Source organism: Canis aureus, chromosome 9 (assembly GCF_053574225.1).
Source record: "Canis aureus isolate CA01 chromosome 9, VMU_Caureus_v.1.0, whole genome shotgun sequence".
Classification (NCBI taxonomy): Eukaryota; Metazoa; Chordata; class Mammalia; order Carnivora; family Canidae; genus Canis; species Canis aureus.
Genome location: NC_135619.1, coordinates 53,341,840 through 53,369,641, shown reverse-complemented (window position 1 = coordinate 53,369,641; position 27,802 = coordinate 53,341,840). Strand labels below are relative to the sequence as shown.

Sequence of the window (27,802 nt, the reverse complement as noted above, 5' to 3'; positions counted from 1 at the left end):
TGGCTCTGCTCCTTCTGACACCTGAGCTCCTAGCTCCTGGGCTACTCCAGGGGTAGGTCCTCCTGGCCCCAGGGACCCCTCCAGCCTTATCTCCCTTGTCTCTACAAGAAACCTCAGCCCCCACCAAATGGGGGGGCCCCTCATCCCCTCACAGGCCTTGGCTTTCTCTGCTTCTTCCATTATTCTCCCGTGTGGAAAGACCTCTTGATCCTCCCTGAAGAAGAATGCTCCACTGCCAGGCCCCATCCACTTCTACTTCCCCCAGGCAGCCTTCCCCCAGCAGCCCCTTTCTCCCCTCAACCCCGTAGCCCTCAGTTATCCTTTCCTGAGTTCTCTACTGAGTTGTGGGTGCTGGGGAGGACAAGATGTGTCTCTTCCTCAAACCTCAATCTAGAAGGGAGAGAGAAAAGCTGTGGCTAAGAGGCAGCTACAACACAGTGTGAGTGAGGGGCTCTGCTGCCGCAGCAGGATTCATACACAAGGGGGCACTGAGCCTGGTCTGGAGAATCCAGGGAGCCTTCCTGGAGAAGATGAACCTGTGTTGTTCTGCAGGTTGTGATGGAATCAGCTGGAAGGGCTTTCTGTCACTTTTCTTAACTTGGCCAACAAGGCCTGCCTCTTACTCCAGCTCCATCTTATGTAGCAGTCCCCTTCTTTTATCCCCTGGCCTCATCTATCTTTCCCGCAATGCCCAGAGCATGCCACCTTCTCTCTTGCCACCAAGGGCCTTTGCATAGGCTAGTCCTTCTACCTAGAGTGTTCCTCCCTCCCACTAGTTGACTCATCCTCTCCTAGTTAATCTCAGCTCAATTTTTGCTTCCTTAGGGAAGAACTCCAGGCCAGGTCAAGCCCCCACATCCCATGCCTCAGAGCATCTTAGGCGACTAACAGCATGACATTTAGGTGTGGTCCCTAGGGACCCAAATCCTGTCTCTGCTATTTATAAGCTCCATGTCTTTGGGCCAGTATCTTAGCTTCCCTGTGCCTCAGTTATCTTATCTGTAACATCTACCTCACTGGGTGGATGTGAGGATTATATGAACCAATTCACATAAAATACAACAGTGCCTACTGCATAGCAATTGGCTTAATATAGTTAACTATTATTTTCCTTGTTTGTACCCAGACAGTTGATGTTTAGTTATGAGGTCACGTACCAAATGGCAGACTCCCCCAGGGGATGCAAAGCTCTGTGATGGCTATGCTTGCTTAGTATTTTCTCTGCTGTGTTGGTCAGAACTTGGTGCCTCACAAATGTTTGAGGGAGAGAGGAATGACTGGCAGTGGGCTACAGCAGGCCTCACTTGGCCCCCAATCTCCATCCCAGAGTGATCGGCTGGAGGAGCACCTACAAACTCTCTAACCTAAACCCCTCCTCCCACAGGTGAGCAGAGGTTGCTGCTGCCAAGTATGTCCCTGGCTTCTAGTCTCGCGGGGCTGAGCAGCCCCTGACCACCTCCATTTCCCCCTGGAATTCCACTCAATCAGTGGATTGAGGGCATGGTGAAATCTCGGGCTGAGCAGCCAGTTCTGTCTTGATTTAAAAAAAGAAAAGTGGCACATCTCCTCTGTAAGTGTCAGGGGAGCCGACAGATTTCCCCACCGCAAGCAGGGAAAGCTGCAGGCTTCAGCTGGACCCCGAGATGTTGTGATTCCCGTCTCCATGGTAACAAGTGCGCCTGAGCCTCAGCCAGCAAACACTGGGCAAAGGACTTGTCATCGTCATCACCATGCGGCCTGCAGTGGCTCTGTCCCTGGTCAAGTCCTCTCCCCCGTCTCTCATGCAGCCAAGGATGGCTGGGTTTGCCCGCAGCAGTCCCACACAGACAAGAGGGGAGAGATGGCCAGATCATCCCCGAGTCAGCCCCAGTCAAAGCGGGATGGAGGGGCGGGGCAGCGGGGCCAAACAGGCAGGAGGACACTGGGTGTCATCCCTCAGCTCCTGCTGCTGCTAGGATGGGCTCTGGTGGATGCTGTCACAGGCTGCGGAGACCCAAGGCTCTGCGGCCAGGGTGGAGCTGCAGCCCCCGCAGCCACAGACACCCCCGCCCCCCGGCGGCTGTTGATGGTTCCCTGGTGTGCAGCTGGAACCAGCCTTAACGAACACCTGCTCTAGCTGGCACCAGCCTAGGGAATGAGCAGACGGGCCGGGTCACGGCGAGCGCGCCGTCAGGTGGGAGAGACCCGAAAACACGAAAGCAGGCGATCAGGATAAAGGGTAACAGATGCTCTAGTCAGTGAAGCAAGCAAGATGTGGACGGCACGTGGAAAATGCCGCCTCCTGCACGCCTGCCTGGTCTCTGGGAAGGAGACCCAAGAAACTCTTGACAAGTGGTTGCCTTCTGGGAAGGAAGCTAGAAGCTGAGAGCGGGGAGGACTGACTTTCATTATATTCTCCTTCTCACTTTTTTGGATTTTGTACCGTGCACACCTAACCAGCTCAGACAAAACAAAGTCAGACCAAGCTGAAAGGTGGCACCGTGTGCTAGGCGCTAGAGGAGGATGCGACCTGCTTGGTGGCAGGCCCGGAGAGGAGGAACGGGGCAGCCTTGACATCAAGGACTCTTGTCCTCAGGATCTGAGGCTTCTCATCTGCCAGGGCTGGGTGTATCAGTACATGACCTTATTTGGAAATAGGGTCCCTGCGGCTATAACTAGTTCAAATGAAATTGTACTGGGTTAGCGTGGGCCTTCGATCCAGTGGGCATCCCTGTACGGAGGCCACATGGAGACACGGAGGAGATGGCCCGTGGACACAGGCAGAGAGAGACGGGAGGCATGCGGCTACCAGTCAGCGAGTGCCTGGGGTGCTGGCTGCCACCACAAGCCAGGAAGAGGCAAGGGAGGACTGTCCCCGAGAGCCTGCACAGAGCACAGCCGTCCCAACACCCTGGTTTCTGACGGCCAGCCTCCAAAACTGCAAGAAAACAAATATCTGTTGTGTGAAGCCACCCAGTCTGTGGTGCTGTGGTACAGCTGCCCTCTGAAACCGATACAATGGATCTGTGCATTTGTGTTTGCGTATTTTGAGGCAGATCAGTGTATTTTGCATGGGTGCATCTGTGTATGCTGCAGGGTGGTATCTGGGTGTGCTTAGGAACGTGTTTATGACTACACTTTGTGTTTGGTGTGCTTATGTGTGTTTTGGGGTGATGCATGTTTGTTTTTATGTGTGGGCATGTTGTGTATGTGTATGCATGTTCGTGTATGTGTGTGTGAACACACATGTACGTAACCAATGATCTCTCAGGTCTTTCTTAGCCCTAACATTCCAAAAGTCTACCCTGAATTTGGCTACAGAGGTTAGTGCTGAGGGGATGCTGGCCACTGGCAGTGGGGAGGGACCCCAAGACGAGGTTGGAGCCACACCCATTCGTTCTGGTCTAGGGCTGCCTGGGAAACGGGCAGTCTATGGGAACAGTGTTCTCTGCTGCACCTGCCCTGTCAGCAAAAGGGTCTGAAGCTCAGGAGTGTGGGGCCAGCAGGATCCATGCCCTGGGGTCCCAGCCCGACAGCTTTCTTGGAAGCCTTCAGCAGAGCAGAGACCCGCCCCCCTCCCCACTCTACCTGCTATGAATCTGAGTTACTCTGAAACATTAGAGTGTTCACAAAGACGGCTTGTTCTATCACAGATGCTGCCGCTGCCCAAGTTTCTGATGTGGCAGGTCTGGGTTGGAGTCTAGAAGCTCCCAGGTGATCCCGACACTGCTGGATGGGGCCGCGCTTCAAGGATCACTTCGTTAGACTGTGAAACAGGCGGTGGGGCTGTCTTCGTCCTCCACCCCCTACCTGAGACCCCGGTGTGGGTATCCTGGTCTTTGAGGACAGGCCCTGGAAAGGTCAGGCCTGGCAGGCTCCATCTTATTCCCCAGTCTGTCTCTCCCAGCTGCCTGCCTGTCAACTGTGAAATCATTCATGCAGTGAAATAATGGGCCAGACTCTGTTCCTTGTAGTCAAGGTGCTTTTGGTCAAAGCACAAGATTCTAGTGGGTCCACAGACCCCAAAGGAACCATGCATTCCATAAGTGCACTCCAGAGGCCCAGTGAAGGGGTGCTGGGAGCAGAGCGGAGGAGCCCTGGGCAATCTGGAAAGGCTGCCTGGAGGTGGTGTTATCCAAGGCAGAGTTGGGAGGGCAGTAGGCACATTCTTCGAGGGCTTATTGCCAAGTGTTGTGCAAGAGTCTGTAAGCGCGAGCTCTTTCAATGCTCATAACTCCAAGATGGGAGCTACTGTTACTGAAGAGACTGGAGTCTGGCAGCCACATATCCAGCCTTCGGTTCATATGGGGCTTCTGACCTGGAGTTGGGAGTTGTGGCCACAGGGAGGGCAAGGCCATGATATGCCCAGAAGAGACTGTGTGCACACAAAAGTAGAGAGGGAAGTGGGCTTGGATTATGTAAAGGGTTTCCCCAGAGAGAGTTTGGGTCCCAGATGGAAACACACCAGCCCTCGGGGCAGCAGAGATGGGAGGGACACCCAGCTCTGTCCCCATCTGGCTAAATAGGGCAGGAGCCAGGTTGGCTGCCTCTGGGGGAGTCAGAGAGAGGCAGAGGGAGGGGCAAGAGTGTAGCTGCTCCCGCGATGGGTGCGAGCCAGATGGCAGAGGCCGTGGGGCTGGCTGGCACAGCTTCACAGGGTCTGGGGGGCAGAGAGGGCCCAGGACACGAGTGGCTTGAGAATCACGGCGCTGCGGTAGTGCGGGCTCTCTGGCTACAGAGCTGATGGTGATGAAGGGTGAAACTGCCCAGGTACTCCCAGTCCCCCCTCCTTCTCTGTTTCCCCACTGCATTTATCTCCTGTCACCCTTTATCCATAGTTTAGGCTGTTCTCTGCCCTGACCCCCGTTAGAACGAAGGCCCCATGAAGACAGGGCCCACGTCTTCCCCTCTCGTCGCTGAATATTGCAATGTTTTGCATAGTGCCTGGGATCCCAACAAATTCATTCATTTGTTGAATGAATAAAGAAAAACGTGCCACCCCGCACAAAGCAGCAGGGTCTGGTGTGTTCTCTCCCTGTCACTTCACTCCTGGCTTCCTAAGCTCGCACCACCAGAGCAGAAAATCCCTGTGAAAGCCACATAGAGCTCTGCTTCCTCCCTACGGAGCCTCACACCCTTGCCAGGAGTCTGGGAAGATTGGGACTGTTCCTACCCTCCGCTTGCCAAAGATAACACCACTTCCCTTCATCTTGGAATGGAGGCCAGGTGAGGAAATGTTCAACTAAGGAAAGCAAGAGGACTAGGGTAGCTCCACCCGGCAGCTTAGAGAAGTACCTCTGGTGGATGGAATAGAACAGCCACAAGACATGGAGCGCCCACCCCATGCAGGTGCTGTATAGGTGCCCTGGGCACTTTGATCCATTTTGGCCTTTCCTCAACCCTATGGAATGGGTATTATTCTCCCATTTTATAGATGGAAGAGTAAAGGCTCAGAGAAGCTAGATGACACGGCCAAGGTTTCCCCACCCAGGGTGGAGCCTGGTTTTGGACCTGGGTCTGTCCTACCCCAACCTGGCACCTGCTTTTCCATGGTACAGGCCTCTGTTGTGCTAGGGAAACTGGAGGTGCAGGGTGTGGGGCTCACCAGGCTCTCCATCCCAGATGCCAGATCATGGGTGGTCTCTGCTGCCCTCAGCCTCCCACCCAAGCTATGGAAGCTCAAGTTCTGGCCACCAGCCAGTAATGAATGAGGACAAGGACATCGTGTCGGCGTGGCCTGAACTCATCCAAGAACGTGAGTTTCAACTGCACTCACCGCCTGCTCTGGCCTGTGCTGGGCATCTTCTCCTCACTCTGATGCGCACTGGCAAGGCTGGAGTCCAAATGGTATTCCCTGCATTTAAGGCCCCTGGCAGATCCAAGGGAAACCAAACCTGCCTCCGAGGCAGATCCAGCAGCCAACATCCAGGGGCTGCTCAAACTGGGGCACAGCTGAGAAGGCAGGAGAGCCCGGATCAAGCCTTCAGCTGTGGGGCTGTCTGCAGCTGCCCTTCTGTTCCTCAAGGACTCAGTTCGCCCACCCTGATGGTGGAAACCCTCTCTCACAGCAAACACTACTGATTCCTTACTATGTGCAAGGAAAATAATAAAGCTTCTGTTCTTGAGGCCTTCAAAGGACAGGTTAGACATAGTCCACCGATGGGCAATGGGGAGCCTTGGACGATTTCGGAGCAGGGCAGCGAGAGGACTGCCCTGCTTCAGGAAGCAGAGTGTGGCTTTTGTCATGACCAGAGCTAATGTGTGGGAAGCACTCAGTGAGTGCTGGAGGTTGTTCCGAGTGCTTTACAGATACTAACTTTAATCTTCACAGCCCCCCTGGGGTACTGTGTTATCCTCATTCTACAGATGAAAAGACTGATGCACACAGAGATTGCAAGGCCCGGGCTGGGACAGTGGGCATGGCCAGGGGAATGGAAGTGAGATACTGTCTCTGGCTAAGACTCCTTGCCCTGGATCTCAGGCTGGACCAGGAAATTATGAGGGAGACACATCAAGCACTTTGATCTGCACAGAGAAGAACTCTATCTGCAACTGCTTTTATTGATAATGACAACAATCACAGTATTCTTGGCCAATAGCCCACACAGGATAACTTCTTTGGCGGAAAAGAGATTTTAGAGACTCTCAAATAGAGATAGCTTATCACTGTGTGAGCCTGCCTTGACTACCCAATTCTTTCTTGATTTTATTAACTTAACTTGCTTAAGTTGGGGAGAAAGACTCACTGTAATGCTAACTTGGCTTTAATGCCTTCTAGCTTGGGATGTTTGATCACCACCAGGGGCCCCATCATAGAGTGGGATGAGTTGCTGGAGTCACTGGGTTGGTGGAAGGAGAGGAAGGGTGGGGGGTGGAGGGTGGGGGTTGGGGGGGGTGGGAGGGCTAGGAGGTTGGGGGAGAGACCAGCTAAGGCCAGGTAGGGGAAGAGGCAGCTGAACCCAGGAAGGACTGCCTGAGACCCAGGGCTTCCTATGTTGTTTTGACAAAATTACACCTGGGTCCTCTGAGACAGTCAGCTCCACCACCGTCAACAGCACTATTGATAGAAGTAATGCTTGAGAAGTAAAAAGAGACTGAGGTTGGAGTATATCACTGAGATCCTTTCCAGCTCTAAGAGTCTATGAAGATGCCATCTGTCATAATCCCTTCCTGAGAGGCAGGGAATTCTTGGAAGAGTTGCTTACTGGGCCTGTCCCAAACTGGGCTCAGCTGGGACCCATGCAGGACCCAGTTTACAGCTCAACCTGGGAGCATTTCAGGGTGGAGAGGGGCAGCACAGGGGACATCCTAACCAGAGCCAGAGTAGTCTTTGGACCCCCTTCCCAGGCTTTAGGAGCCAAGGTCCCCCAGGACAGTGTCCTTTGGAGAGGACTGAGCTTTCCGGCACCCCCCTCCCACCAGGTTGTGGGTTTTGGAGGGCTTAGGGAGAGCCTCCACCCACGCAGCAGCTGGAGAGCCACAGGTCACAGGCAATGGGGCAGCCACATTTCCTCAGCCTGACAGAGGAGCTGCTGCCAGGGTCTTAGCACTGCCGGGTGAGAGGGTGGGAAGAGAACCAACCTGGATCAGCAGGTGAGGTTTGTGGCTGAGGCGGATGGGTGGTCACCGGCCCTGCCTCCTCTTGATCTGTCCTCAGGTGCTTCCCAGTGGCCCAGCCTTGCCCTTGCTTGGTTCCTGACCACGCCGGTGGCTCCTCCAGGGCTCTGTGGCACAGGGGCGACAAAACACTCTCAGGTCTCCCCAGCCTCCTCGCAGCTGCTCACCCAGCCAAGGCCCAGCATGCTGGTCAGCACCTCCCCATGGGGCCTACCTCAGGGGAGTTCTCAAGGGGTGAGGGGCACCCCAGATGACCCCAGTCCACCCCCTATCTCTGCACCCAGCTGCCCATCCCTGGGGTGGGTGAGCTGGGGAGCCATCCTTCACCGTGGGTGAGCATGAGCCTGAGGGGAGGGGAGCTGTGGACAGAGCACTACACTAAAGGCACCCGGGTCTGCACTGCCATTTGCCTCCAGGCGACGTGGGAGTACCCCACTTCCCCACACAGGAGGGGTGCTTCAGCCTAGATACCCAGATGCTGCCAGCAAGGCTGAGCTGGGGAGCTCAGAGGGGCCCATCACCATCAGGGGACTTCAGCATCATTTGGGGGCTGCTTGTTAAAATGGTTTCAGGGCCCTTACCCTAGCCCACTGAATCAGAATGCCTGGGAAAGTGCCTGGGGATCTGCATTTAACAGGTTCTCCCTGTGGATGCACCTGAAATAAGAGTCGCTGGACCATATGCCACAAAAGGGCCAAGATAAGGATGAAGCTTTGATCATATGCATGAAGGAAGGGGTCATTGGTCCCTTTCCTGCAGGCAGCGCCATAGGAGCCCCGTCTCTGCAGACAGACTAGCCAGGGGCCCCGGGCAGCTGCTGAAAACTCACTAGGCCCCATTTCTTTGGGGACAAAATGAAGACTGGAGACATCTCCCTAGCCCTTTAAGATTGAAAATTATAAATATAAGAAGAGGGGAGCCCACTGGGAATTTAAAAAGAAAGTTCAGGATGAGGCACTGAAATAGTACTCTGCCTTTCCAATTGCTTTCTTCTTAAATATTCATTTTAAATTCTTTTTGTTAAATATTTTACTTATTTATTTGAGAGAAAGAGAGAAACAGGACAAGCAGGGAGAAGACTAGAGGGGGAGGGAGAAGCAGCACCCCCCCCGCAGAGCAGGGAGCCCAAAGTGGGGCTCCATCCCAGGACCCCAAGATCAGGACCTGAGTCGGAGGCAGATGCCCAACCAACTAAGCCAGTATAGTAGCACTTCTTTTTAAATTCTGAAAATAAGGACACCTGGGTGGCTCAGCGGTGGAGTGTCTACCTTGGCTCAGGGCACAATCCTGGAGACCCGGGATCCAGTCCCACATCAGGCTCCCTGTATGGAGCCTGCTTCTCCCTCTGCCTGTGTCTCTGCCTCTCTCTCTGTGTGTGTGTCTCATCAATAAATAAAATCTTTAAAAATAATTAATTAATTAATTCTGAAAATAACATGCTTATAGGAATAAAAAAATAAAAGCATTTAAATCAATGCACAAAATCCCCCTGCTATTCCTCCAAACCTTGGTCCCACTCCCAAACACAGTCACATTTCCCATTTTACTTTTCTTCAAAAACTTTCCTATAAATACTGACAAATACACATCTATGCCTACATCTTTATTTTATTTTTTTAAAGATTTTATTTATTTATTCATGAGAGACACACATACATAGAGAGGCAGAGACACAGGCAGAGGAGAAGCAGGCCCCATGCAGGGAGCCCTATGCAGGACTCAATCCCGGGTCTCCAGGATCACGCCCTGGGCTGAAGGCGGTGCTAAACCGCTGAGCCACCCGGGCTGCCCTACATCTTTATTTTAAACCTAGCCAGGAACATATTCCCGGTACTGTTTTGTTAGTTTAACATACATCACACATCTCTGCATATCAGCACAGACAGATCCTTCATCTTTGTGGAGCTCATGTGTTCCATTGAAAAATGCACTGTAATTTATGTGAATCTATTCCGGTTGATGGATGTTTACATTGTTTCTACCCTTTTGCTGCAAAAAGCTGCAGAACAGCATCTTTGAGTTTTCTTTGTGTCTATGTCGGAGGTTAGCTGTAGGGTAAATACTAAGGACTCGAAGGTTAGGTGGATCTCAAATTCTGATAGATGTTTCCAAATTGTCTTCCAAAGAGGATAAACCAGTTCAAACTGCCCAGACAGGCCAGAGAATTGTCTGTTGCCCTCCACCCTCGACAACATTGTGCATTATCAAATCATTAAGCTTTGCCAATATGAATGTTGAAAAATCATATCTGGTTTCAATGTGTCATTCTGTAATTATGAGAAAGGGCAGACATTATTTTCATGTTTATTGATTGATTTGCCTTTGCATTTCTTTTTCTGTAAATTGCCTATGTCCTTTTCAAATTATCTTACTGATTTTTTTTAAAGCATCTTTTTTTTTTTTTTTTTTAATTTAAATTCAATTTAGGGACTCCTGGGTGGCTCAGTGGTTGAGTATCTGTCTTCGGCTTAGGTCCTGATCCCAGGGGTCCTGGGATTGAGTTCTGCATCAGGCATCCCACAGGGAGTTTGCTTCTTCCTCTGCCTATGTCTCTGCCTCTATGTGTCTCTCATCAATAAAATAAAAGTCTTTAAAAAATAAGTTAAATTCAATTTAGTTAACATATAGTATATTGGTAGTTTCAAGGGTAGAGTTCAGTGATTCATCAGTTGCATACAACACCCAGTGCTCATTACATCACGTGCCCTCCTTAATGCTCATCACCCAGTTACCCCATCCCCCCACCCACCTCCCCCTGCAGCAATACTCAGTTTGCTTCCTATAGTTAAGAGTCTCTTATGGCTTGCCTCTCTCCGTTTTTATCTTATTTTTCCTTTCCTTTCCTTATGTTCGTCTGTTGTGTTTCTTAAACTCCACATATGAATGAAATCATGTATCTGTCTTTCTCTGACTGACTTCCTTCACTTAGCATAATACCACCTAGTTCCACCCACATTGTTGCAAATGGCAAGATTTTATTCTTTTTGATGGTTGAGTAATATTCCATTGTATGTATGTGATATATATATGTGTGTGTATATATATATATATCTCACATCTTCTTTATTCATTCGTCTGTCCATGGACATCTGGCCTCTTTCCATATTTTGGCTACTATGGACATTGCTGCTATGGTCCTTCGGATCACTATGCTTGTATCCTTTGGATAAATACCTGGTAGTGCAATTGCTAGGTTATAGGGAAACTCTATCTTTTTTTTTTTTTAAAGGAGGGATTACTTAACATCTTTCTTTTTTTTTTTAAGATTTATTTATTTATTTATTCATGATAGACACAGAGATTGAGAGAGAGGCAGAGACACAGGAGGAGGGAGAAGCAGGCTCCATGCCGGGAGCCCGACGCGGGACTCGATCCCGGGACTCCAGGACCGCGCCCCGGGCCAAAGGCAGACACCAAACCGCTGAGCCACCCAGGGATTCCCTATCTTTAACTTTTTGAGGAACTTCCATACTATTTTCCAGAGTGGCTACACCAGTTTGTGTTCCCAGCATTCCTCACCAACATCTGTCATTTCCTGACTTGTTAATTTTCGCCATTCTGACTGGTGTGAGCTGGTGTCTCAAAGTGGTTTTGATCTGTATTTCCCTGATGCCGAGTGATGTTGATTTTTAAGAGGTTTTTCTAAGCTAAGGCAATTAATTAACTTGTCATGCGTATTGCAAACTGTCATATGTCTCTTTTTCATTTTTTTATGTCATCATTGGCTTACAGAAATTTCATATTTTCCTGTAAGCAAAGGTATTTTTTTACTAGAGCATCCTAAGAATATTTGCCCATGTTTTCCACTATTACTGTTTGGGTTTTCTTTTTTCTTTTTAATCTTTTTTTCTAGACTATATTTTGGTGTAAGGAACATAGCAGGGCCCAGCTTTATTTTTTTCCTCAAGGGGCTAAACAGTTGCTCAAAGTCATGTATGAATAATCTATTTCCTCCCTCCACCCCACCACCCTCCCTCTAAGTTCAAAATCTCAATTTAACTATGTGTACAATTTGAGGGATGCCTGGGTGGCTCAGTGGTTGAGTGTCTGCCTTTGGCTTGGATCATGATCCCGGGGTCTTGGGATTGAGTCCTGCAGCAGGCTCCCTGCATGGAGCCTGCTTCTCTCTCTGCCTGTGTCTTTGCCTCTCTCTGTGTGTCTCTTATGAATAAATAAATACAATCTTTTTAAATAAATAAATAAATAAATAGGCCTCCTTTTATAACTTCTGTTTTCAAGATTCATATTGGATTGTACTTCTCAAGCAGTGTTAATGTTCAAGGTAAGAGTGGTCATTTTCCCCTAGTATATGTGTATATCTCTATACACACATACACACACATGCCTAAAACTGTATTAAGCAATATTCATCTATTCTTAATAAATAAGAGTTAAAATTGAGACCTTATGTAGTCAAAGCGATCTTGAAAAAGAAAAACAAAGCTAGAGGTATCAGATTTCAAGTTATACCAAGTGGTAGTAATCAAAAGAGTATGGTACTTGCATAAAGATAGACACATAGATCAATGGAATAGAGCAGAAAACCCAGAAATAAATCCCAATTATAAGGTCAATTAATCTTCAACAAAGGAGGAATGATACACAATGAAAAAAAGACAGTCTCTTCAACAAATGGTATTGGGAAAACCAGATAGCAATATGCAAAAGAATGAAACTGGACCACCTTCTTACACCATACCCAAAAATAAACTCAAGATGAATTAAAGACCTAAATGTGAGACCTGAAACCACAAAAATCCTAGCACAGGCAGTAATTTCTGTAGGAAATTACTACATCATCAGCTGTAGGAACATTTTTCTAGGTATGTCTCCCGAGGCAAAGGAAAGAAAAGCAAAAATTAACTATTGGGACTACATCAAAAATAAAAAGCTTTTGCACAGTGAAGGAAAAACAGAAAGGCAGCCTACCGAATGGAGAAGATACTTACAGATGACATATCTGATAAAGGGTTAGTATCCAAAATATTTAAAGAACTTCTAAAATTCACCATCTCAAAACCAAATAATCCAATTAAAAATGGGTAGAAGTCCTGAACAGACATTTATTCAAAGAAGATATCCAGATGGCCAACAGACACATGAAAGGATGCTTAATATCATTCATCATCAGGGAAATGCATATCAAAACCACAATGAGCTATCACTTCACACCTGTCAGAATGGCTAAAATCAACAATACAGTGTTGGCGAGGATGTGGAGAAAAAGGAATGCTTGTGTACTGTTGGTGGGGATGCAAACTGATGCAGCCACTGTGGAAAACAGTATAGAGATTCTTCAAAAAATTAACAGTAGAACTACTGTACAATCCAATAATTGTACCATTAAGTATTTACCCCAAAAAAACAAAAACAGTCATTCAAAGGGATACATGCACCCCTTGGTTTAAAGCAGCATTATCTGCAATAGCCAAACTATGCAAGCAGTCCAAATGTCATCCACAGATGAATGGAAAAAGAAAAGGTGGTATATACATATAATGGAATATTATTTGGCCATAAAAAAGCATGAAATATTGCCATTTACAATGACATGGATAGAGCTAGAGAGTATAATGCTAAGCAAAATAAGTCAGAAAAAGACAAATACCATATGATCTCACTTAAATGTGGAATTTAAGAAACTAAACAGACGAGCAAAGGAAAAAGAGAGACAAACCAAGAAACAGATTCTTAACCATAGAGAACAAACTGATGGTTACCAGAGGGGATGGGTGACAGAGGGTATGGAATTTAAAGAGTGTATTTATCATGATGCAAGAAAAATAAAGTAAAATGATAAAAAACATTTTAAAAAAGAGGTACAATCAGAGACATATGTTGAACTTTACCAAATGCCTTTAAGGCATTTTTAGCATTTATGGAGATGTTTATGTGATTTTTTTTTTTACCTCTTTTGACCTATTACTATGTTCAAAATAGCCCCACTTGCTTGCAGTGTATTTGTTTTTTAAACATACTGCTGTGCGACTCTATTTGCTGCTATTAATTTATTAATTTTGCACCAATATTCATAAATTAGATTTTTTTCAGTAATTTCTCTTTTTTGGCGCTCTTTGTCATGCTGTGCAGGCTTCATAGACTAATTTGGAATCTTTCCCTCTCTATGATCTGGTATGGTTGGTGCAACTTAAAAAACATGCTATTAGGGACTCCTGGGGGCTCAGTTGGTTAAACATCCAATTCTTGATTTCAGCTCAGGCCATGATCTCAGGGTCATGGGATTGAGCGCCACATCGGCCTCCACACTGGGCATGGAATCTGCTTGGGATTCTCTCCCCACCCCCTCTCTGCCCCTGCCCTGCTCTTTCTCTCTCTCCTCCTCCCTCTGCCCCTCCCCTGCTCGTGCTCTCTCTCCCTCAAAATAAATAAAGAACATCTTTTTTAAAAACAGAATTATCCCATCCTTGAAGGTTTATAAAAATTCAAAGTTGGCAGAACCCCAGGTTTTTTGGGGTGGAGTTTTATGAAAATGCAGTTTCTATCATGATTATTGATCTGTTGAGGCTTTCTAGTTAGTTCTTCTGGGGTCAAACTGGTGATTTAGATCTTCTCAGAAAACTGTCAGTTTCAGCTGATTTTCAACTGAATTCACATGTGGTCAAGCACAGTATCCCCTAAGAATTCTTTCTCTTTTCTCTATATAGTGCCTATTTCCCTATTTTAGTGTTCAATTTTACATATTTGGCTCATCCCTCTCCCAATCCCCATTAGATTACTTAGACTTTTTTTTTTTAAGAATTTATTTATTTATTCATGAGAGGCGGAGAGAGAGAGGCAAAGACATAGGCAGAAGGAGAAGCAGGCTCCCTGCGGGGAGTGCAACACAGGACTTGATCCCAGGACCCCGGGAACACACCCTGAGCCAAAGGCAGACACTCAACCACTAAGCCACCAGGTGCCCCTACTTAGACTTTAAAAAATCGTCCAATGACTCATGCTGTTCAAACAGTAGCCTACTGACCAGATGCACACCCAGAGATACAGAAGCTGGAATCAGGGACATCGATGAGGAAAGGAGTGGGGGAAGGGCAGCTTGACAAACACAAGCCAGGAAACCTTTAAAAAGTGCAGAGAGCCCCAGCACATATGCCCTGGCCTTGAACATCCTGCATCTCCTTTTCACAAGTTCCCCACACCCAGTAAAATCCGACAACTCCCACCCCGCCTTCAACGCCCAGCTGTCACCTCCTCTTGGAACCTTTCCTGGCTTTCCTGGGAAAAGTCGATGCCTTTCCTCTGACATTCAAGATTACTTTTGTTTTTAACTTGGAAAATATTTTTTTTTAAGATTTTATTTTAGGGACGCCTGGGTGGCTCAGCAGTTGAGTGCCTGCCTCTGGCCCAGGGCGTGATCCTGGAGTCCTGGGATCGAGTCCCATACCGGGCTCCCTGCATGGAGCCTGCTTCTCCCTCTGCCTGTGTCTCTGCCTCTCTCTGTGTGTCTCTCATGAATAAATAAACAAAGTCTTTAAAAAAAAAAAAAAAAGATTTTATTTTAAAGTAATCTCTACACCCAATGTGGGGCTCAAACTCACAACCCAAGATCAAGAGTCACATGCTCCACCAAATGAACCAGCCAGATGCCCCTAATTTTGAAAACTTTTAAACACCAAAAAATTAAAAGAATAAAACCAATGGAATTAACCAGTGTTAACATTCTGTCATTTTTGTCTCGGATCTTTTTTGTTAAAAAAAACATTACTGGCAAATTAAAAGTCTTTCCTTCTATCCACCAGCACCAGCTCCTTCTTTCTCTAGCCAAAGACCACCACAAGTATGAATCTAGTAGCTACTGCAACATGTTTACATCCATAAATGACAAATAGTATTGTTTGTGATTTCCACTAAAATGAAATGTTCTTGAATGGTATTTTTCTGCAATTTCCTGTTTCTCGCAATATTGTTTGAGATTTATTTATGTTAATACTGATAGTGTGTGTTTCTTGAGGTGTAAGTCACAAAACATAAAATTCCCCAATTACATGTGATCTACCTGCTGCGTAAGAACACATTTTTAGTTGTCTGCTCCGTCAGTGTAGACACTGAAGAGACTGAGGTGGAGACCTCTTGTGCTTCCAGCACTGCTACCCTAGATATCTTTGGAACTGTCTCCTCATGCACACACGTGGGTTTCTCTAGGTAATTATACACCTAGATGCAAAACTGTTGGGCATGAAGTATGTACATTTTCAGCTTTGAATGTCATTGCCAATATAGCTTCTGGCGCTCTGTCCTGCCGTTATTATAGCATTTCTGTAGCTGTTGCCACAATCAGTTGACTTGCCTACCTGCCCCCTCCCCATGAGTTACCAGAGGGCATGTGTGTGACTGGCACTCAATGAACACTTGACAAATGGAAGGATGAGCTCACTGTCTAGCACAAGAGACAGACACTAATGGGACAAGGACAAGACTATGAGACCTCCACTGGCTGGGATCCAGGGAAGGCTTCATGGAGGAGGTGGCATGTGAGCTGGACTCTGAAAGGCGCTGTCTGACCAAATGAAGATGGGGATGACGAAAGGACGGGCCGGGAGGAAGGAGTGGGTCAAACAGCCTGGGCATCTTTCATTTGCCAAGAGTAGTGGTTCTGCTGAGCTAAGTAAGGGGTGAGCATGAGCGGGGAGGGAAGGGCAGTGTGTGTACTTAGTAAAATCTTCAAGGTGATCTGATGCATCTCGCATCCCATGCAGGGAGAGCCTCTGAGCCAGAGTGGAGTGTATGGGAAGCAGGAAGGAAGCAGGAGGGCAGGCTGGGAAAGGTAATTGGGTTTAATCCAAGCTCAGTCTCTGATGGCAGGCTCTGGGAAGCCGGTAAGAAGTGACCAGGTCAGAGATGGGCTCAAAGATGACTCATCTGATAAGCAGGCAGATAGCTGTGATACCCGGGCCTGGGTCTAGACGTAGGTCAGAGAACCTTTGCCTCCCCACCCCTCTCCCTCCTCTGTCTCTTGGGACAGATAGACCACAGGGCCTGGACGTGTGCCTCAGACCCACAGGAGAGTGCTGGGACTTGGGCCTCTCCGCGTCCTCCACTTTGTGGCTCTGTGAGCACAGGCCTAGGCTGCCTGTCCCCTCCATCTGGCTGTCTCATGCAGGTGTCCAGGCCAGGGAGCTGGGGAGACCCTCCGGGAAGCTCGAAGCCAAGGCCCCTGCACTGAATCTCCTGCCTAGCTCAGCCCCTCTGATCGAGCCTGCAGCGTGTCCCAGGGCGGAGGTATGGGTGGGGTGGGAATGCCATCCGTCCATAATCCCGGCTATCCTTCAGCAGGGCCAGGCTCTTGGCACCCAGCCCAGAGTGGAGGGAAAGGGGAGAAAGCCTGACCTTCACTTCAAAGTCCTTTTGTCTTAAGCAACTTCAGCAAAACCACCAGCAGCGGCAATAGCAGGTGAACGGAGGATGTGTCAGCTGTGCTCAGGGGAGGAGGGACACTCCACTGGAGTCAGACAGGCCTGGAGCCACTTTGGTGCCCCTGTGCATGTGTGCGCATGTGTGGGGTTGTGGCTGTTAAAACCTCTCTAAGCCTCAATATTCCCATCTATCAAGTGGGCTGTTCACACCTGCACTGCCCCTCACCCGGGGCGTGCAGGGGATTTAAAGGAATAACAAGGGATGCGAGGTCCCTGAGTGGCACCAGGACCTCAGGGCAGAGACATGGTTCAGCCTGTCGTTCCATTGCCTGAGCAGCTCTCCCCAAAGGCTGGCCCTACTTTACAGCCCTGGGCCCATGAGATCCCAGCCCAGAAGGGATCCTGGGTCCAACAACAGTTTGTCTGCTGTACAGGACAGACATCCTCCACACCTGTCCCACATGCCCCACACACTCCCTCTGGTTCTGAGGAGACCTCCCCATCTGCCAACTCTTTCGTTCAGAGGGAACAGCTCAGTTCAAACAGTGCCAGAAGCAATCCACACTATTGATTAGCCATTGCCAAAAGCATGGCCAGCCAGCCCACAGACCCTGGACAGCCTGCCACTGAGCAAGTATAGGGGAAGCACAGGGAAAGAAGGGGGATCCCGGTCACTAAGCACATGCAGGCATATGAGCCTTTCCACTTCTTTCCATTCATCCTCATGCTGGCCCCCTGATGTGGGGATTATTTCACCATGTTGTGAACAAGACTCATAGAAGTGAAGCAACCACATAATGAAGCAGGTGGAAACTCAGCTCCCAAGTGCCCCCAGACAGGGTCTCTCTGTGTGCCTTGTCCCCCCACACTCTTGTGCCCCCAACAAAGCCCAATTGGCTTCCCCATGGGGCTCATTCGCCTTCTGCAGCATTTCCAGCCTATGGTCCAACTATTGCCACGCAGACACCAGAGGTGATGAGGCTCCCACATCAAAACCCAACACACGGCCACGTCCCCAGCCAACTGGCCACAGGCACATCTTCCCCATCTGTATCTCCCAAGACCTCAGGATGCCTTTCTCTTCTGACAGGATCCCATGACTGAGGCCAGTGTCCCTCTGACTGGGCACAACTCTGAGAAGACTCAGCCGATCTCGTCTTGAGGGTGCTCGTGAGGAAGAGCAGAGTAGAAGGGTGGGAAAAATAGATGGTGGGAGCCCAGGACACTTGGATCCTGGTTTTGTAAGCGGATCCAGGCTTCAATTCCCTTTTGGAACAATCACAGCCTCAGACTGCTAGGAAGGAACTTGGCAGCTTGGTTGCACTCCTTGCCCTGGAAATACGGGATGTAGGGTTCTGGCCACAGGTACTCTTCTAAAGAGTAGCCCTTGTTTTGCCCAGGGCAGTCTGGACAGATCCATGACAAGAACACATGGTACCTCATGAGTTGCCCAGGTTCCCATCCCAGCTCCCCCTGGAACCCTATTTTACACAAGTTGCACCAGTCAACTCATGGTAAGAACGGGGGGGGGGGGGGTTCCGGTCCACAGCACTCATGCTGGTGTGTGAGCCAGGAAAACCACAGCTTTCCCAGGACAGAGAGGAGAGGACTTAGTGCCCTGCCTCAGGCACGACAGTGCACTTCAAGCTGCTGAGCTCACGTCCTCTGAGCATCTTGATTACGGTCAGTCCCAGAGTGAGTCTGCCTAAAGCTCCAAAGGCCCCATGGCCTCCTGCACCCTGGGCACTGTGTGCAAAGAGCTCCCAGCACTTTATGCTCATTATCTCCACCGTTCTTCCACCAGCTGCTTCCCAGGGAGAACCAGAGGAGAAAGAGCGTCCCCAGCTGTGAGTCAGTGGGAGGTAAGAGGCCGGCAGCAAGGTCCACCATGCCACCAATCACCAGTACTTTACTGCGTGGGGATCCTGCTAAATATCATAGGCAGCCAAAGAAGGGGAATAGAAGCACTCAAGGGCCAAAATACAACTTGAGGTATGTTGGGGAGGATCAGCCTACCTTCCAACCTTTGAGGGGTACCCTACACTGGCCACAGCGGAGAGGGCATCCTCCATAGCAGGCATAGCCACATGTTCCCCAGGGAAGCTAGAAACAGCCTCAATCTATACCACAGTCTCCAGGAATAACACTACCCACCTGCAATAAATGCATGACATGCTTCCAAAGCCCTCTGACCCAACTGGGAAGGTGTTCTCATGCCCAGCTGTCAGGTAGGAAAACTAAGGGCAGGATGCCAATCAGTAGGGACTCTGGTCCAGAACCAGGTGCCCTGCTCCTCTGTAAGTGGTTCTTCTCCCACAAGCCAAGAGCCTCTCTGCCACCTGCCCCTGCCTCTGCCAGTCGGGAGGCACATACCGTCAGCTCCCCAGGACCACAGGGCAGTGGCCTTCCTCCTGGAGAAGGGCTAGAAGGGACCCTCAGGGATCCCAGCAGAGGAGCTGGACACATGGCAGGTCCTCTACTCTCTCTGGCCTTGTACTGTCACCCCCATGGGCAGCTAGTTCTGATCTAGTTTACTGGCAACCCTATCCCTTCCCAAAGGTCACCCCAGTGATTACTGGTGATCATCAAGCAGCCCAAGCCATGCTGCAGAATCACCGGGGTCTAGCTTCAGGGGCTCTGTGCTCAAGGGGTGTGTCCAAGGAGCAGCATCCACGTGCCAGGCACAAGCTAACTCCCTTTCACTTAGAATCAGGTTGGGCTGGCCAGAAACTCCCAGCCTGTGATGCTATCAAAGAGGAAACTGAAGTCACTGGGGTCTTCTCCCAGCTGTGGTCACAACCACTGGCACCAGGGCAGAAGGGATGGGTGCCCTTGCCCCTGAGGGCCCCACAGAAATCGTGTTACGGGATAGGTAACCAAGTGACTGATTTTGGCTTCCTTCTTCTAGCTGCTTCTTTCTTTTTAACTTGAAAACATCTCGTAAAGGAGGAGAAAATGCCAGGGCTGTGGCCTCTCACTGACAGCTCCTTCCACCCCTCAGGAGGCACTCATGGCCTCACCCTACCAGGGCTGGGAGCTGTAGCAAGAGGAGAGGAAGGGGCCTCATCCACAGCCCGGTGGTGGGCCAGGGAATAGGAGACCTGTGTGTAGGCGAGAGACCTGGAGTAACGCACTGCACCCTCTGTGCCTCAGTTTCCTTGCCTGTACCACAGTGCTGTCTGGCTCCAGCTCTAAAATACAATATAGCTCTCTCCCTACCTCAGTTTCCTTCCAGAGAAAGGCACCTGCTTCAAAAAGAAGAAAGACAAGGTGAATTCAGGAAAAGTTCACCTCCAAGAGCCACAGATCCGACAGTAGTCCATTTCCCCTGGGGACAGGAGTTGGGGAGAGAGCAAGGGTGAGCTGCTACAGAGGATGGCGTCGAGAGAGGGCCAGTCTACCAACATGGTTCCCCAGCCTCTTCTCCAGTGAGACACAGGCCAACAAAGGAGAAAGTTCATCTCCTGGTCCCCTGTCCTTCCCACGGCAGCCTGGGAACTTGCAGGTGGCTTCCATCAAGGCCAGTTGGTACAGAGACTGATGCCCAGAACCGGGCTGCCCCCTCGTACCTTCCTCTCCCAGAAGCCAACTCCCTCTCTCCCCGAACCCACAAGGATGGTAGAGGCCCACAGTCCCTTGAGTCTCTTGAGCAATTTTCTCCTGGCCCCAGACAATTCTTATCCTTGCTGCGTTCCCACCCATAACACCTCAGGGGCCCATGCAGAAGCTGTACCCGCCTCCATCCTCAAGGAGGGGGAAAGGGGGCCTTGGGGTGGGGTGGTCCACCCCAGATGGGACCAGGGGTCCGGAGAGCCGGATTGGCCCCCGCCCCTCCAGAGAGCATCCGACGGTCAAGGCAGTGGCTGGGAGGCCAGCTCTGTAGGACCTGCTGAGTGACCTTGGTGAAGCCACAGCACCCCTGCGCCTCAGTTTCCCCAGGCCCATCACCCAAATGCAAAGTTTCTCCCTCAAGGCCAAGATGAGGACGGAGGCAAGAGCCTTTCTGTGAGAGCACGGGGAAGGGGCGGCCTGCTCCAGCGCCGGCCGGGAGCCCAGCCCACTGCACCGGGCGAGCCCCCCACCCGGCAGCGCCCAGCGGCGACGCTGCCAGAACTCAGGGCGGTGAAGCAGGCTGCGGGGGAAGCGCCACCCTCGGGGCCCGGCCCAGCCCAGCGAGGGGGCGGCACGCCCGGGACTCCCCGCGGGGGCACGGTCCAGGGAGCAGCCCCCCTGGCTCCCGCGGCGCAGCGACCCCGGCCCCGGCCCCGGCCCCGGCCCTCCCCGGCGGGCAGCTCACCCGGCGTCCCCGGTGCAGGCCGGCGGGCGGGCAGCGCTCCCGGAGCCCGGCGCAGTGCCCCCGCCCCCGCCCCCACCCCTCCGCCGGGCCCGGGAGCCGAGAGCCGCCCCCCCCCCGTCCTGCGCCCCTCCCCGCCGGCGCGCCCCGGCTGCTCCGCCGCGCGCCCTCCCCACCTGCGCCCGGGCGTGACGGCCCAGCCCCAGGCGGGGGGCTCCGGCCACGCGCCTACCTGCGAGCGGCCCTCCCGCGGCCCTCCCGCGGCTGCTCGAGCCGGCCCCACCTGGCAAGGGACTGTCAGCAAATTCCGCGCTGCAGCACCGCGGGAGCGGCGTCCCGGCTCCGCCCCGGCTGAGCCAACCTTGCTCCGCCCCAAGGCTGCTCTGACCCACCGGGGCCCCGGGCCCGAGGAGCCCCGACGGAGGCCCGGGCTCCGCCTCAGAGACCCCGTCGCTACCAGGAACCGTCTGCAAATTCCCATCCCGAACGCACCAGGCTGCGGGTCCCTTGCAGAAAGGGCGCCGGCTCCGCGATGCCCTGGGCCTCGGCGGCTGTCTTGCTGCTCTCTGGCCACCCCCCCACCGCACCCCCCCACCCCAAACTCTCCTCTGAGGCTTGTCCTCCTTCCAAACCAACCCACCCCCACCCCTCCACCCCCAGTGCCAACCAAAGCAAGAAAAGATGCGCAACCACACAAAGGTAGCAGGGTTCTGGCCCGCCCTGGGACCCGCTCCTGGAGCCCAGGGGCTGATACCCCCCAGCAGAGAAGAGATCTACAAATTGGCCACAGCCCTGCCTGGGAGGCCCGAAGGAGTGGGCTGGGTCATTTCCAGTTTGTGAGGGCCACAGTCCGCTGCATGTCTCCAAATTCATCAAAGTCCTGGCTATTCTGCTAGAAATAACTGCTTTGAGCCCTGGCAGCAGGTACCAGTGTTTCAATGTTTGAACCCCCAAGGATCAGTATGCAGAGTAAGGGGGTGGTGGTGAATGTCGTTCTCACTTTCCCAGGCAGAGGCCCAGGCACGTCTATTTAATAGACATTATCCTGTACAATAGCTAATGGGTGAAGAGAGCTGCCGAACAATCTCTGAAAGGGACTGTATACAGTTTTATAAGGGTGACATACTGATCATTAGGAGTTGTTAGCAATAAGGTGAGAAGACCCAAGAGGAAGCAGCTGAGTACAAGGTCATGCAATACTGCAGGGAAGGGAGCTGTGCTTTCATGGATTGCTTCCCCCTAACCAGCTGCACAAAGCCCTCTCTCAGGCTGGCGCCTTTGTTATGTCCCTCGCTGCCATGCATCTACTCCCCACCTCACTCCTTGGTTCTTCTGATCCAGCCACCCCTTGGACCCAAAGTGAGCCACTAGACAGATTCCAGCAATATCTGTCCATTCCCTCCCTCACTGCCCCCATTCATTCATTGATTTTTTTCATTCATGGGATAGGAAGGGCTTTGGGACATTACCTCCCAGTGTCCAAGGGGCATCGGGGTCTGGGTTTCAGCCCAGGCACAGCTGTGCTGTGTAATCTTGGGTAACTCACTTGATCTGACTTGTTTTCCCCTCATCTGTAATCCTGAGGGGGCTGGGCTAGTGAGAGTCTAAGGCATCTCTGGCCTAACATTTGTTACTCTCTTCTATAATAAGGGCTGGCGGGAACAAAGAGCGGACCAGATAAATGCAAGAGCATCATTTAAGAATTCTAGCTGCCTGGATTCGAATCCCAGCTGGGCCATCTAAATATGGGGCTTAACCTATATGAAAGTCACTCTTTGCATGTGTAAAATGAGAGAAATAATAATAACTTTGGAGGGTGGGGATGAACTGAAATATTGTATACAAAGTAGATGCTCAGTGGATATGAGTGGTTGTTGCCATTGTTACAGTACTGGCAGGAGAGAGAAAAGTCTGCACAGAAGCAGCTTGCGGCTGCTCCTCTCTTTTCTCTATTTCCTCATTACAGAACTAGGGTGGAGGGACTGAGGATCTTGTGTAATGGAGCTAACAGCTGCTCCTTAGAAAGGCCCTGCGTTAAGTGGGAAGAACATGGTCTTCAGACCCAGTTGAACCTTGGTTCAGATCTGAACGTTGTCTCTTAATAGCTCTGTGACCTCGTACAAGTTACTTAACCATGCTGGGATTAACTTCATCATCTGTAAAACAGGCGCCCTGACACAAACGGAAGGGGTCTTATAATAGTACCTACCTCGTAGAGTGGCTAGGAATATAAAATGCATGTAAGGTACTTAACTCAGTTTTTCACATACAGAAGATGCAGGTCATTGTTAATGTCCCTTCCCGGAAAAACCTAGATAAAATGGTGGGAAGACCCTACACTGAAATTCCCAGGCATCCCGGACTGACTATCCTGGGAGGAGACTGAGTTGTAAGTATTCGAACCCAGATCAAGAGCTGGTTTCAGCAGCTCTCCATCCCCTTTTCCAAGGTGCCATCCACACAGAACCTGTGCAGCCTGCCTCCCTAGATAATCCTGACCCATGGACATGCCCTCTGGTGGGAGGTGAGGCCAGAATGGAAAGGTGGAAGCAGGTCTTCAAAGACCTCAAAGACAAGGCTAAGAAGTTTGGACTTGACTTAGTAGGCCCAAGTGAGCCATGGAAAGTTTTTGAGCAGAAGCAAAGGAAGACTAATAAGCCTACACCCAAACCCACTCCCACTCCTAGAAACAAGACCTGGTAGGCATCCAGGATGTACACTAAAGGGAGACACGACAAATTGAACTCCAATTTAAAAATATTTTAAAGGGATCCCTGGGTGGCGCAGCGGTTTAGCGCCTGCCTTTGGTCCAGGGCGCGATCCTGGAGACCTGGGATCGAATCCCATGTCGGGCTCCCTGTATGGAGCCTGCTTCTCCCTCTGCCTGTGTCTCTGCCTCTCTCTCTCTCTCTCTCTGTGACTATCATAAATAAATAAAAATTTTAAAAAAATAAAAAAAATAAAAATATTTTAAAAAATAAAATAAAGGGAGATACAGAAGAGGAAGAATGAGAACCCGTCCAGTGATACAATCGAAGAGATGACCCCAGTGTCCTAACCAACTGAACACCAACCACCTGGATGAGTGTGAAACTGGTAGAAGATGCTCAAGGAAAAGAAATGAATAGCTGAGGCTTTGTGGACCTGGGAGGCTTTTGAAGGAAAGGTGCTTTCAGCTTGTAGGTGCTGAGAACATTTTTTCATGCTCTTATGTGGATTGAGGTGGGAGCTCTATGAAAGACAATGACTGCTATGCTACTATCTTTATGACTCTTTCGTCAACCTCCAGTGGAACATAATCCAGAACAACAGCAAAGAAACCAAAGGTTTCTGAGCAATCCAGCAGATGGTACTGTCAAACTGTCAAAATCGGGTGCTTTTCCGCAGAAGAGTACCTCGTATCTTCAATGAGAGCCGACCTACATTTACTCTACATGTCATTTCAACACACCCAGTGAGGCAGAGACTGCCAAGGGTCCCCTTATATCCTTTCCTTCCCACTTCCTTTTTATTTTTTATTTTTAAAAGATTTTATCTATTTATTCATGAGAGAGGCAGAGACAGAGGGAGAAGCAGGCTCCACGCAGGGAGCCCGATGTGGGATTTGATCCCGGGATCACACCCTGAGCCAAAAGCAGATGCTCAACCGCTGAGCCACCCAGGTGTCCCCTTCCCACTTCCTTTGTAGCAGTAGAGCTTCCAACAAAGATTAAAACCTGGATGCCTGGCTACCTTGCCAGAGACTACATTTCCCAGCCTCCCTTGCAGCCAGTTGCAGCTACCAAGTTCTAGCCAATGGGATGTGAGTGGAAGCGATGCTTCATTTCTTGGCCCCATTCTTAAGAGGAAGCTGCTTGCTGCCTGCTCCCCACTTCCTCTTTACCCCTGTGCAGACTGGACCAGGGGCAAAGGGGTGAGGTGGGAAGCAGCATTGATGAAGCTGACATGGACAATACCCTCGGGTTGCCCAGTCACCAAGACATTAGGAACCTGTGGTTCATAATGACCTGGAGGGGAAGACCACTTAGACTGCTGCTGACCACCTTGGTTTCTGTGACAACAGCTGAACCAGAAGCCTAACTGATAAACCTAGTTTCCTGATTGTAAAGCCCACAGAAGATGAGCAGGAGCACATTGGAAGAAAAAAGGACTCATAAATAAGCAAGCACAATGAAATAAGCAAAAGTCCAGAGCAAAAGAAGATAGGACAACTAGGAAACAAAGCCAGAAGTCATTTCGTTCTGGGTCATTCCAAAAAGATTGGGGACATTACAGGGTAATGTTGGAAATATGCTGAATCATTAAGGAAGTTTAATTCTGACCAAATGTTTTCTTTTAAAATGAAAGCAGTGTTCTATTTGGAAAGTATTTCTGATCAACAATGGTTAACATAAAATAAAACATATACATTTAAGGGTAGAGACCTTCAGCACCCAGAAAACTCAGCCATCCAAAATTATACTTCAAGAGTCAGATAGCAGAGATTTTGGTTCATTGATATTTACCTTCTCCCCTACTATATTATAGGTCAGATTATAGCCCCTTTTTCTTTTAAATCCTATTATCTAGAGCAATGCCCTGACTCAATAAATACTTCTGAATGGCACTGGAGGTGAGATCCCAGAGCTTAGCACGGTCTCACTGATTTCACTGATCCATTATTGATCAGTGAAATTGCCTGAGGTCTCAACCATTCCAGTGGAGAGGACAAGGACATAGCCCTCACAAGAGTGTTATGGGCCCACGGTGGCCCTGGTACCTCCCCATTGTTGTCTAGAAATCATCTCATCAGAAACATTCCCCTGAGCTCATAAACACCTACACACACATGGATGATCATTGCAGAACTGAATGAAATTGCAAAAAACAAACACAACTGTATACAACCTATGCAACTGTTCATGGCCTTTGTATGCTGCCCAGATGAGATGTTCAGGAAAACTCAAAATGACAGGGAAAAGGTAGGAGACCTTTCTAGTGAGATAGATGTGCTCACTGCCTATTTTTCATTTGTTTGATTCCACTGGTTTTAGGTTTCAAGGCAGGAGAGCTACACTAGAGTCTCTATCACCCCAGACCTGGTGCTGGGTCAAGACTGCTGGTGCTGGATAAGACTGCTAGGGAATAAGCAAAGAAGGGAAGGTGGCTGTGGTCCAGAGGTGATGAGCAAGAGACTTCACAGATTTTGCTATACGACCCATATAAATATAAACTCATGCCACTAACAGGGACAGTATTTTTAAGGCAAAACCACATCACTATTCACACTTTGACAATCCAGATACTCTAGGGTATCTGCTGCCTCCCAAGAGCCAAACCAAAGCTCTCCAAGAATGTGAATCCATTTTTTGGAACTTGGGTTTCTGTCACACACTCTGATCTGCTTTTCTGAACAGAAGGGAATTTGATTTCCTGTGCAGAAGGTAAGGGAGCAATGTATTGAGGTGGAAAATTATTTTTCCAGTGCCTTCCATCTAACCAGACATGAAGTTGTAGATTTCAAGAAAGAACAAGCCCTCAGGTTTCAATCCAGAAACATAGCACTGATCCCTCATTGGAAGCTGACGTTCCTCAGGTTGATGGGGCCAGAGTGGAGAAGCCAGGCAGAGAATGGCAGAGAATTCTGAGCCTCCCCTCTGCTGGCACAGGCTAGCCTCCCTGCCCCCCAATTATCCTGACCTCAGGCTAGAGCCCCACTCACCAGTGTTCCACCAGGTAGATGCTTTTAGCTAGTAGCCTCTTTTACTAGTACTTCTGTCTGGGAAGAAGGGAAATTCATGACTGGTGGGAGGTCACTCGCATCCACCAACAACAGCCACTACCAATGATCAATATTAGAAACTTCTGGTGGGCCAGGTCAGCGGCAGATGCTGATGACATCACAAAGGAAGCACCTCTGTTGTGCTGGAACTCTGTGGAGGCATGTGAAGGGAGGGTTTTCCCAACCAGAATTGAGACAACCTTGAACATGATGAGACAGATCTGAGTATTTGAAGCCTATGCAGTTTCACCTCAATTCTGTCTTGAGTCTGGCTGATGCCCTGCAGAATTAGGCTGATAAGAACACTTGAGTCTTGGAATGCCTGGGTGGCTCAAAGGTTGAGCATTTGCCTTTGGCCCAGGGCCTGATCCCGGATTCCCAGGATTGAGTCCCACATTGGATTCCATGCGTGGAGCCTGCTTCTCCCTCTGCCTGTGTCTCTGCCTCTCTCTCTCTGTCTCTCATGAATAAATAAATAAAATCTTTAAAAGAAAAAGAATACTTGAGTCTTCCTGTTGATATTTCATTAACGCTAAAGCCTCCCCACCCCACCAGATGGATCCTCACAAGGCAGAAACATGGGTTTCCTATTGGATATTTTCTGGGCTTTAGAGAGAGGATCCCCTCTTCATTGCCAGGTTCTTAAAATCAACTGTTATATCCGTTCCACTAGGAATTGGCATCTGTTTTGGTAATGAGACCTTTTTGTTGTTGTTTTATACTCTTTATTAATATCATAAAATACATACACATACAAAAATGTATATATAAATAATATAA

At 49.8% G+C, this 27,802-nt stretch overlaps 1 protein-coding gene across 11 annotated transcripts in view; it reads right to left on the bottom strand.

The window, feature by feature from the left end:
- Positions 1-27,802, bottom strand: part of TMEM63C (transmembrane protein 63C) — a 131,011-nt gene that overhangs the window by 48,006 nt on the left and 55,203 nt on the right. For 7 of the 11 annotated variants that reach the window (XM_077910126.1, XM_077910125.1, XM_077910130.1 and 4 more), the window contains one exon: positions 7,561-7,703. Coding sequence is in view for 1 of the 11 variants with exons in the window: in XM_077910124.1 (XP_077766250.1) it covers positions 21,494-21,742 (249 nt within the window). In the remaining 10 variants the exon portion in view is untranslated. Of the gene's footprint in view, positions 1-7,560; positions 7,704-21,493; positions 21,744-26,962; positions 27,121-27,802 lie in introns of those variants that run through there. The other 4 variants (XR_013386572.1, XM_077910124.1, XM_077910127.1 and 1 more) reach the window with 3 other exon arrangements.